The 12,608-nt window shown below is 42.1% G+C and overlaps 1 protein-coding gene across 5 annotated transcripts in view; it reads right to left on the reverse strand.

The window, feature by feature from the left end:
- PTPRG (protein tyrosine phosphatase receptor type G) overlaps positions 1 to 12,608 on the reverse strand; it is a 775,417-nt gene that overhangs the window by 15,850 nt on the left and 746,959 nt on the right. For all 5 annotated transcript variants that reach the window (XM_070359914.1, XM_070359913.1, XM_070359912.1 and 2 more), the window contains 7 exons: positions 12,131 to 12,266; positions 11,500 to 11,646; positions 9,561 to 9,654; positions 8,596 to 8,672; positions 7,975 to 8,103; positions 3,922 to 4,068; positions 2,813 to 2,955 (listed from right to left, as the gene is read on the reverse strand). In XM_070359914.1, coding sequence (XP_070216015.1) covers positions 2,813 to 2,955; positions 3,922 to 4,068; positions 7,975 to 8,103; positions 8,596 to 8,672; positions 9,561 to 9,654; positions 11,500 to 11,646; positions 12,131 to 12,266 — 873 coding nt within the window. The remainder of the gene's footprint in view (positions 1 to 2,812; positions 2,956 to 3,921; positions 4,069 to 7,974; positions 8,104 to 8,595; positions 8,673 to 9,560; positions 9,655 to 11,499; positions 11,647 to 12,130; positions 12,267 to 12,608) is intronic.

The raw sequence follows: 12,608 nt of genomic DNA on the forward strand, positions 1-12,608 counted from the left end.
TTCTGTAAGTGAAAGTCTAATCTACTACTGTCTCATAAAACGGTATTAGAACCATGACTGTGTTCCATGCTCTTCTTAGGAAAATAGGCTCTGTGTTTACCATTTGACAGTAATGATACAGATCAGCCTCTGGATAGGACTGTCTTGAGCAGACGAACATAGCAAGCTGAGAACAAAGCAGTTTGCCTTTAACCTATGCCTGTGCTCAAACTGAATGAGTGTACTTTTCGTTGAGGAAGTTTTACCCTTAGAGATCGTTTTATCTAGAAACTCCATTTGCCTGGCACACAGCTGTAAGGACCAGGCAGACAGCACAGAGTTTGTGTGCTAGAAGTTTAACTCTCTGTCAGTGGAAGCACCCATCTATTTTTTGACAGAGCTTAAAAAACTTTGTAAATTGGCTTTATAGTCCACAGATGAATGTAAGCAGGTAAAATAACAGAAACAAAACAAAAACAAGGCTCTCCGGGGAAAGTTCATATATAAGCACATACCCTGAATAACGGGTAAGTCATCCTAACTTGAAACACGGTACCAACTCATACCAGTATTATCTACTACCCACTGTTTGTCAGGCATGGGGCTTCACTCTACGGAGAAGGGGACAAATGAGTTCACACTGCTGGTCTCTGCAGCGTGGGGCTGACAGTCATGGATATAAGCAGTGACAAGCGGATATGATAAACAGGAATGGCACTGGTAAAGATGTGCTGTCTGTGAATGATCACCTCTGGGATGAATCAGAGACAATTTCAAAGAGAGTGCCTTTTGAGGTGTGGGTGGAATGAGAGAACAGGAGGACTGGGATGGTAGCCAGAGGGCAGTAGACTTCAACCAGCATGCAGAAGGATTTGGAAAATGTACTGAAAGCGTGTGGAGCATCTGCAAGCCCTGGGGGCCAACGATACGTGGAGGTGAGGGGGCACAAGAAGGACTTTGATGTTTTTCTGGTTTGTACAACTAAGTGGATGGGAGCAGGATGGGAGGCTGAGTTCGGACCTACAGATACTAGACTTGAGGTGTCTGTAGGCTAGCAGGAAGGGATATTTAGAGGTGCAAAAGGTAAGATGGAAACTGAAAGTTAACTGGCATTCAGAGTGCTGTACTAGAGCAACTACTTAAAAGCTTCAAATTTGCTCAAGTAATGTAGAAAAATAATTTTAATGGACTCACTTCTCTCTTAAAAATGGTGGATAAATGAATGAACACTTGATCTTTGGGGGCTTTTCATCCAGCTCGCCTATGTAACATGTGAAGATGCACGAGTGTAGGATTAACTTGCTCTTTTCTTATTTAGACCTAAGAACAAGCTATATCTGATTAAGTCCAGAGCTAACATATGCAGCATGTAGTGTCAAATGAAAATCACTGCCTAAGACAATCCACCCCAAAGCTGTATGTAGATGAATGAGTCAAACAGTTCTGTTAAAATTGTACTTCCCCCCCCCCTTTCTCCGTTCTCTAATATAAGATCAGCTGCATTCCTGACTTAAGGGCAGATCCTTGGAATACTATTAGTACCACAAAATCCATCACAAAACTGGGCAGCAGCATTAGCATTTGGTCTGAATTGCTAAAAGCTGGTAAAATCCAGAAGATACCTGAAAAGCTAACCCAGATTAGTTGCGGGGGGCGGGGGGGCGGGGGGGGGGGTACTCTGGAAGCAGTTCTCACTTTCTGCTATCACTGCATATCCTATAGACTAGGAGCAAGTACCTAGTTATTTTGAGGCTGTGTCATTTAAACACTACTGCTGTGGTTTAGTTGCTAACTTTTGTCCAACTCTTGGGACACCATAGACTGTAGCCTCTTAATTCTTCTTAATCTAATTAAGAGGCAGGCTAACATTTTGAAATAGTCACTATTTTAAAAAGACCATCAGACTCCTTGGAAGGAGCCAATCATGTGGCTTGCTTCAAACTGGTGAAGTACTGACCTCAGCCAGCAGTCTCTGTTCATTTCCTATGACAGCAACAGTTCAAGGCAAAGGCTTATTTTATAAGCTTTACTGTGAAATGTATCAATATCTACACTAGCAGAGGGGGTGGTAATTTAATAGTAAATGCCTAACAACTTGCTGGCTAAGGAAGCTACCTACCTTGGAACTTGGGGCAGAGGCTTGTGAGATTTGAAACCATCTGCCACCATCTGGCAGGTCAAGTCCCATCTATGAAGTCTGACTCCAGATATTCATACACCATTAGGTGTATCTAGGACCCTGTCCCCTCATTAAAGTGAGAGTACGCTGGGTCTGAACTCCATTCAGACACTTAGCAGCTTTGAGCTAGAAGCAAATCATGCTTTACCTTTAAACCTCCAGAGACGGTAACCTTCAAAACACATGGTAAACTATAAGTATTATTAAGAGTTAACTTTTTGATTACTAATCAACTAAACATATCTTAAAAGGTTTTCTACCTAGTGTTTGTTGAAAATCAGTGTAAGGATTTAAAGATAGTATAAACTACGACATGTAAATTAATATAAATGTAAACATGTAAATTATTGTCTGGTTTGTATTACTGAAACAGAAAACCTAGGAAAGCATGCAGATATATTGTGGTAGGCTAATATACAGTACTATCTAGAAAGATGAACCTATACTCCAAGAGAACCTGAAGCCTTTGACAAACTAAAATGCACATTTTACACAGGTACACGCTAGAAACCGCACGTTCCCGGTAGAAACCACAACATATGCACATTAGAAATATCCTGGAATTGTCGCACGCAGAGAGAGGGCTTGTGAAGTCTCTCTTTCCTCCCTCCTCCTATCACAGTGCAACAGGAAGATGAAAAAAACGGTACATACTCATCATGGACGATGGTGGGGCCATCCCTTGTCAAGGCCTCTTCCTTGATGACGTTGATAAGCTCAAAAGTACTGCTGATGGGGGCATCTGGGTTGGGCCATTTGGGACACTGGAAATGTCGAACTTCGAGGACATAGTCATCCTGCAAGCAGCATGACATGAGTCACAGGTCATTCTTCACTTCATCCTGTCTATAGTCTTAACAACTAGAACTTGCTCCTGGGGAAGTACATAGTATAGACAACTGAAAAATGTCATGATTGCCAGGAGACCCAAACCGCTCTGAGGAGGAAAGTACTGGGGACGTCCGCCTGACAGGTAGCAAACGAGCTTGGTGGTGTGGTAGTGTAGTCGCTACACTTGTGTCCGAATCCTATCTGACGCCATGAACCTCTGTCCAGGCTCCTCTGTCCATGGGATTCTCCAGGCAAGAATACTGGAGTGGGTTGCCATTTCCTTCTCCAGGGGAGCTTCCTGTCCCAGTGATTGAACCTGTGTCTCCTGAACTGCAGGCAGATTCTTTACTGCTAGGCCACCAGAGAAGCAACAAATGAGGTTATCATAGTGAAACAGAATCCTGTTCAGGCAAACATTTTAAGGGACAACAAACTATAAGAGACTTTATATCCTATTCTATCTTATCTATAAAAATAAAAACAAGGAAGGGGAAAGGACATCAGTATTTAATTTACTAAATAAGATAACTCCCCTCTTAACCACTCCATAGGAGGATAGTTAATTACTCATCAAAATGTTGTGTATTTTTTTTAATGTATAGTCTTAATATTATCACCTGTGCAACATATTATATTGTAAGGCTTACATTTCTGATGGCAAAGTAACTACAGAGCTCTAGTATATTGTTCTTACAATCAGGTCAACAAGCCTATTTGTATGCATGCTTAATCAGAGGAACGGCTACATTTCATCCTTCCACCTGGAAAAAGCAAATACTTGAAGGAAGCAAAAAAGGAAGTGTGCACATTTAAAATTAGGTCATAAGACGCCCGCGCGGGCCTGTCCTCAGGGTGGCAGATTACTTCATTGTGACTTAGAATCACCCACGACCCAGATACAGCTGTTACCCAGGGCCTGAGGTTAGGGTTACCTGTGTAGCTTCAAGGATGAAGTCATGGATGATAATTTGCTCTTCATTAGAGAGGCACAGTCTGTCTTTGCTGATAAGGGTGACGGTAAAGGCCTCACAGTTCATGGATTCTTCTCGACTGGGCCAGTACACAAACTCATCTTCAGCCTACAAGCACCAAAGGAAAAAAAAAAAATTCTTCTGCAGGGCTGTCAACCATTTGTTCTTCAATTTTCTTACCAATTTCTTATGTTTGCAATTTCCCATAATTCCCAGATCATCTTTTAAGTTTGGTTCATAGAATTATTGATATACTCATATTGCATCATGCTGAGGTCAGTGGTTATTATATTTTATTGTAAAACACAATCACTATTTTTTGGCACCTCTCATCTATGTTACTCTAACAACCAAAAAGGCTCCTTCTGTAGGCGATGTCTAACCCCTAGCTGAGAAATGCTGTGTAATGGTAAGTGTGAGAATAAAAAAGGAGATATGATCTCCTATCAATTTTATTATTTCACAGTGGCTTAATGCAATTAAGATATGCTAATTGTTGTTCTATGGATTATGTTATTAAGAGTTCTACAGTTGACTAGCATTTTCCAAAAGACTTTTTGTAAACATTATCTTATGTACTTTTCTTAATACACTCGTGAGGGAAGGAGGTTTTTATCTTCCGTCTTTGTAGATGAAAACACCAAGGCTCAGACAGGTCCATAAATAAGCATGCTAGCTGTAAGTATAAGGTGCTTTGTAAAAGGGCAGTTAAGCTGTCAATGTTAAGACTTCAAGTCTTTCAGTCTTGAATCAGGCAAGCTTTCAATGTTTGTCTATTTTAAGATTAAAGATAAATATTCAGTAACAGAAACTACAGTACATAAAATAGATAAGCAATAACAATTTACAGCTCAGGGAGCAATATTCAAATATCTTATAATAACCTGTAATGGAAAAGAATCAGAAAAAATAACTGAATCACTTAGCTTTACATCTGAAACTAATACAATATTCAGGCTTGATACTTGAATTCTTTCCCTGAAAACTATGAACAAAGATAACCGTTGCCTAGGTTGGAGACTGAGAAATACAATCATCATGGTGAGCCTCGTCTCCTTTTTCTCATCAGTTCAAATGGCAAATTACAGTTTGCTTGTAATATATAGATTTCTATGGGCATTTTCCTGAAAAAGCCTAGACACTATACTAGTGAAGTCAGAAATAATTCTGAATAATGTTCAAAGCAAGGTTTTGTTTAATCTTACATTGTTGCATTAGAAATGAGCCAACAGTCCAATAAGACTTATCACCCTTTCAAGTTTCAATATAGCTTATTGCCAAGTACATTTTTATTTTTAAAGCTCAGCATAAGGGGAAACAGATTAGCAATCGGGTTTAGTCTATACAAAAGAAGTCTGTAACTGTCTTGGATTTTAATACACTGTGCCCTAGGATATGGAATTAGGACCCTTTTAACGGATATTCTGGTGGATCAGCAGTAAAGAAGACACTTGCAATGCAGGAGACGTGGGTTTGATCCCTGAGTCAGGAAGATCCCCCGGAGAAGGGAATGGCAACCCACTCCAGTGTTCTTGCCTGGGAAATCCCATGCACAGAGGAGCCTGGTGGGCTACAGTCCATAGGGTTACAAAGTCAGACACCACTAAGCAACTAAAACAACAATGACATAATGATGAACAAGGCCTCTAAATTTGACCAAATACACAGATTAAGCATAGGACTGGATATGACCCTGAATAATCTGACTAAGCCTTAATTTCCGTATCGGAAAAGTGGGAATAATAAAACTATATACCCCAAATAACTATTATGATGATAATATGAATTAGAAATTCTCTAATTGGCCTAACAACTGCCAAAAGGAGTTAGTAATGGCAACCCATTTGGGTCTTCTTGCCTGGAGAACCCCATGGACAGAGTAGCCTGGTGGGCTGCAGTCCACGGGGTCACAAACCCCACAACCGAGCAACTAACAAAATGGTGGAAGAAAGGCAGAAAAATAGTTTTGAACACAAAACAGTAAACTAGGGAATAAAGGCTCAACTTGACAGACTATTACAAAGAAACAATGCTACTGACTTCAGTAGGACCTCTGGTCTCATGGGTATTTTGCTTATGGATAAGGCACAGATGCCTTGGCCACAGTGACTTCTGGGCCATCCACAGAATCATGGTCTTGTAAAGTTACAGTAGTGATAAATGACAAAGCAAACAAAAAATGCAGAGACATTATCGTGTCCGGCTCCTTGAGACCCATGGGCTGTAGCCCACCAGGCTCCTCTGTCCATGGCATTCTCCAGGCAAGAATACTGGAGTGGGTTGCCATTTGGATCTTCCCGACCCAGGGATCGAACCCAGGTCTTTTGCATTGCAGGCAGATTCTTTATCGACTCAGCCAGGAGGAAAGCCCTTAGAAAACACTACATCTGACTTTCCACCTCTGAGCTATGAGCACGGACATGCAGGATTCCAGCATCACCTCTGTGGGCCGGAGAGAGACCCGGAAGCGACAGGCCTGGGCCTGAAGCCTCGCTGTCGGCACAGCAGACTCACTGGATCCAGGCTCCCACTCGCCTGCCCATGCAAATGAGCTTGTGGGCAGAACCGCTTTCAGTGGCTGTCCTCTGTTCAGTGAGGATAACAAAACACTGACTCATCCAACAAATGCACGTTTTAACAACCCTAAATGCCTCCAATTTCCATATGCCAAACAGAATAGACCCCTATTGCCAGCTAATTTGAAAATTTACACTCCAGTTTTTAGCTTAAGATTCTCAACTCTGTTGCCATTCTATCACACAGAAGCAGTCTTGGTATTCTGAAGCTGGAGCAGAAAGCGACAAAGTGAAGTTCCTACTGACTGGGCACACAGTCAAACGCATGTCATCAAGACTAGGGGTTCAGTCACATGCTGTTCTTTGCTGATTAAAAAACTCACTACTCTTGACACTCAAGGAAGCAGATCGTTTTTGTTTTTGTTTTTACTGTGTGCTTCCATGTCCTCATAGTAACTTCTGAAGACCCAACTGATTGAAAACTTCAGGCAATGGGAGTGCAGCGGTAACACTCAAACTTGTTTTCATAAACGTGCCCACCCTTCTCCTCTAGGGTCTTAGAGACCTCAATTGTTGTTTAGTTGCTAAGTCGTGTCTGACTCTGTGTGACCCCCTGGACTGTAGCCCGCCAGGCTCTTCTGTGCATGGGATTTCCCAGGCAAGAACACTGGAGTGGGTTGCCATTTCCTTCTCCAGGGGAGCTTCCCAACCCAGGTCTCCTGCACTGGCAGGTGGATTCTTTACCTCTGATCCACCGGGAAGTCTGGAGACCTCAATAGGGAAGGACTAAAGGGAGGAGAAAGAATTAGTAGCTTAGTCGAGGTCTTTAAAAAGCACTGTTAATTTCCAACAAAAAAGTCCCTCCTTTTCTCCTCCCTTCCCTGTAACAGATCTGGCTTGCCTATGGAATGGGGGGGTAAATGATGATACATTATTAGTACTTTTGATACTGATTTTTTTTTTTTTGGCTGGGAAACATTTCTATGATGTGGGGTTGGACATATACAATAACAAAATAAGGCAAGTGACTCAAATCATGGCTGTAATTATTTGTATATGCCCCTTGGCAAACTAGTTCCCTCAGTTTTCTGAGCTCCTAAAGGAGGTGAAGAGAGTACCTATGTCAGCAAGTTGTAGAAATGATTTAATGAGCTAATACATGTGAAAACAAGCTCATATAATCAATACACGTTGACTACTGTTACTACTCATTTGTTTTTCAACAGTGACATGCAGCAACTAAGAGATCAGGGTCAGTTCATACACTAGTGAGGTTGGAGACAGAACTTTTTTCCAAAACCTTCTGTCACCTACTGTGTACAGTAGAGTTGAGGGGTTCTACCACCAGGAATCAGAAATCAAGGATTGGAGCAGACCTATGAAATGAGCAGTCTGCATTCCCTCCCCAGCGCGTGCAGACACTACAGCCCTATCGCAAGGTCATGAATGCGCGTGGCCTCACGGGCCCAGGAATGCAGAATAGGCGCTCCTCACTCACCAAGCTCTGGTTGTCCGGCAGCATGACGATGATCTGCGCGTTGTGATCCCAAATCATCCTCCAGAAGTCCTTGGTGGTGTGTGGCAGAGGGTGCTGGGTTATAATAAACTCATTGCTCCTGTAATAGCCCTTTAGTTAGGAAGATGAAAAACCAGTGATTATGAGCATCTTATTCTAACTCCACGGTAGTTAAACACATTCATGAAATAAGACCAGCATGGTGCTAACCTCACTGAAACAATCCAAAGAGGCTCTCAGTGCACTTGGCTAATTTTTAGATGTACTTCTGCTAACACGTGGAGACAGTTTTCTCTCCATGTCCTATTCACTTCTCATTCCCCCTGCTGTTTTTACTTAACAGTAATTTCAACATGTATTCCAAGACTAGATGGGTGAAATCAATAAGAAGATCACTTCCTTAACAAGCTTGTTTCTTAAGCATTTTTGTGTCCTCATGGATTAGGTATTCTTTGTTAAAGGTTTCCAGATGCAGAAATCCCTCAAATTTTGATATTACACATTAACAAAGTATTTGAATAATCAAAGCTGCATAGGTGGTGTCTGCTCTTTAGCACCATTCAGTGTAATCGGCTTCACTTATAACTAACTGTTGACTCTCACCATGATATAAGAAGCATTAATGTAGTCCGTTCCTTTCATTCCAGGCAACGGTGCAAGACCCACTCGAGCACGTTCAGCTATGACAAAAAAAACCAAACACATTTGCCTTGGTTACCCACACACCATCAACAGCACCTTCTCAGAGTTACCTGATGAGCCATAGAGTCCCTTGGCTCCTGTTTCTTTTTAAGATTTACCTATGTTGTTAACCAAGCTAAAGCATTATCAGCTAAGACTGAATGCAAAAGGGCACTTTACACGTCCATCTGCATGTGCCCAGAGGGACGCAGGCTTTATGGAAATAACATACAACTGTGGGAGACACTTTCTCAGCAGGTCACGAAGAAGCTAGAGACAAAAGAGGAGTTGAGGTCACTGTTGACCCCGGTCTGATGTTCCTACAATTAGACCAACATACTGCACTCTGCTCTTCCGGATGCCCTTACCTCTCTATCTTTCTGTTCAGGAAGCACTTAGAAAATCTTGGCCTTTTTCAATCAAGAGAATCTCTCCACCGATTCCCTATGTCTGTTTCTACAGCATACACACAATATCCTCTGCTGAGTCCCAAGTTACTTACATGATGGTCACCACCTATCAAGTGTCTTGGTCTCAGTTGACAGGATACTTTAATAATTGTAGTTCCAGTTGGACAGATTAAACCAGGACTCTCTATTTTCAGAGAGCATTCACGCCACAGTGACAATGACTTTACCTTTGTTTTTAGGGTTTTACGCTAAGACATGGTAGAAATAGCCTAACTCTTCAATCTCGAGGTGAACTTGAAGCTAGATTTCCTGTGCCATAGACATAGCAACTTCCTGGTGCGGACAGCTGCCCCTCCCATCTGTCCTATTTGTCCTAAGTATAACTTTTCCCCGTGGTGGTGGTTGCCTCTTTACCTAACACACAAAATCTCAAGAAAAGAAAAACACAGTCAAGTTGAACTGATGTTAAGATCTTACATGGCACGACTGAAGAGTTTCGGTTCTTTTCTTTGTTGCACTCTTTCTGAGCACTGAAGCATTCCACATATTTTGCATTGCACTGTGTGACCAGCTGAAAGAAAGGCAACATTTTCGTCCTCATTCAAAGGACTATATTTGTGCATGTGTTAACTTCCTGTGGCAAACATTTTTCAGTATGTACATAAACATCAAATCATACCTTGTGTCCCCTAAACTCAGAATTCTATCTCAATAAAGCTTGGAAAGACAACAGAACAAAAACAAAGCTATAACTGATAGCAGCTGCTTGATGATCTGGCAAAAATGCCAATGATGAGATAACTGATGGCTTTTGAACGCTTCTGCACCCTAAGAACACTTTGTGTCTCACTGGTGGCACTTTTCACAACTGTCTCGATGGACTGCGTCTTGTTTTACTTACTTTTAGGCCTTAGGTTTCTTGACGGCAGGCTCTGTGTAAGCAGTATGTATTGAATACTGTGGACTTACTGAATGAATTCTTTGGATTTATTGAATTACTGTGGATTTTCCCATACACTCTCTACTAGAGTGTCTGGGAACGGTCTCCTGCTCTACCTGCTTTACAGCTACACTGTCCAGGGCCCTGGAGGCAGCCTGAGTTTCTGTTTCTTGTGTTTTCTTTCTAGGTAAGTTCTACACCTGTAAAAGAACAAACAACCCAGTCTCCTTTGATGAATTTTTTAAAACAAGGTATAAACACATGTTTCAGGAACAAACGGCAGAATTTTAAAAATACTGGTACTCAACACTACTATATTTAAAATGGATAACCAACAAGGAGGTGCTGTAGAGCACAGAACTCTGCTCAGTGTTATGTGGCAGCCTGGACGGGAGGGGAGTTTCGGGGAGAATGGATACATGTCTACATATGGCTAAGTCACTCTGCTGTCCACCTTAAACTATCACATTGTTAACTGGCTATGCCCTAATAAAAAATCATTTTTTTAACAAAATAAATATTAATTTTTAAAGAATTCATTTTCAACATTCAAAATAAGACACTATGTCCTCACTATTAATTAACTGAATGATTTTTAGAGTGGGTAGGACATTATAAAAGGAGACCTAGAAATATAAAGTTGTTATGACTGAACCTGGTGAAATTAATCTATTTTTCATTTCATATCACTTGTTATCATTTGCTTGACAGTCTCATTTCTTCAGCTGAGATTCAAAGGAAGGTTTCAGTGTCTATGGAAAGTTTTACCGTGAAAATGAAAACTGCAGTGATTCATCTCATTCTTTTTATCTTGACACAAAATAAGAAATAGAACAATGTGCAAAAAAGACAGATTTTTAAAGTCTAATGAGAGACTGCTAAATAGGAGGCATTCAGTACTTTTGAGATGGCTAAACTGCTCTGACCTTAATTACTTTAATAGTTCTTATAGTCTCTCTTTTCACCTAATTTCACTCAATTCCATATAACCCTAACTGTCTTCACACCTTGTACCCCTATCAAAGAGAAAAAAACCCCATTTAGGAAAAATTAACCTTTTCTCTAGTTTTGTTTAGTAAGTCTTTTTTAGTTTCTAAATCATCTACTGGGATAGTCTTTCCAAGAGCTCAGCTTTTAAGATAATGTCAACAAACAGCCGTTCTTCATAAGGGTAAGATAAATTAGGTCAGAAAATTTTTGATTGGAACAACAACATATTATGTCACTGTGGCCAGGGGCATGTGTTTATGTTCAAATAAAGTTGTAAACTGTACAGAAGAAAATATAGCAGGGCACTGTCTACTCAGACACCTACAGACAAGTCGCAGCTTGATTTTCCCATGTATTACATCTCAGGAGTACACAAAGTAATCCATCTCAGTCTAAACATTCATGCGAAAAACACATGACCCCTAAACTCCAGGCATTTCTTTACCTCCTTGCTTTTTGCCCAAAGAAATGTATTGAAAGCAGTACCTTGAACTGTTTTTCCAGTCGTGTCTTGCCTCCTACTCCTGGTATGAGGATGCTATTAACGTAACTGTGCAGCTGACTGGAAGACACTTCAGTCTCCTTTCCAAGAATGGCTTCCAACAAGGCATCGTGGATGAAAATATACTGCTCCTACAAGGCAGAGGACATGACGGTCACCGAGGTGAGCTGTGACGGGACACCACCTGTTTCCTGCAGGAAATCTGCCTTCAAGGAGCTCCTCCTCTGGCAGGGAGCTCTCCGTGAATTCCCTCAGTACTCCCTTCCTAATCCGCCAGAACTGGCCTGAGGGCAGGGACTGCGTTGATGTCGGTTCTGTACTCCACACCACGCTCCGAACATGCAACGGGGAAACACGTGTTCACCGGAGGGCTTTAGAACCATCCCCTCAGGCCAGACAATGTTTAACTCCCAGAGCAACGAATACACAGCGCTGGGTACAGTGTCCCAGCTTCATTGCACATCCACACAGAAGTGGGGAACAACCAGATATCCTCGTCAGGACACCTTCCAATCCAAACCCCTGTAGATCTCTCCCACCCGTGTCTGCTGCCGCTCCTTCACCCTTCCGTTCCAGCGCACGGAGACCCCACGGGGCCGCGCAGTCTCTCCTCACCTCAGTCTGGACGAGGTAGTTGCGCTGAGTCCTGATATGCTTCAGGAACCCCAGGACGTTGACTGTGCTTTTGTCTTTTATCTGCTGCAGCATGCTGTCAATGACGATGTAGGTGCCTGTCCGGCCCACACCGGCGCTGGAAGAAAGGCAGACCTCACCTAGCACACCTGCTGCTCGACCCCGGCATGGACCGCGGAAACCATCCTCCGCCTCTCTAAGGCCCTGAGAAATAACCCTGCTGTTCGGGGGACCCGGTGCAGGTTACGATGAATGGAGAGCGTCCACAAAGGACAAGAGGATCCTTCCTCCCTCTTGAGTCTTGATGAGGAGGGAAGGCTACCTTCATACCTTGCCTGAAAATAGAGACTATGTATACTTAAATAAAATATATATAAGCTACACACGAGCTTTCTTGGCCCTCCTTGTAGCTCAAGCAAAAGGATCTAAGTCCATGATGCCAGGGAGCCCAAGGCATCCC

Source organism: Bos mutus, chromosome 22 (assembly GCF_027580195.1).
Source record: "Bos mutus isolate GX-2022 chromosome 22, NWIPB_WYAK_1.1, whole genome shotgun sequence".
NCBI classification, from domain to species: Eukaryota; Metazoa; Chordata; class Mammalia; order Artiodactyla; family Bovidae; genus Bos; species Bos mutus.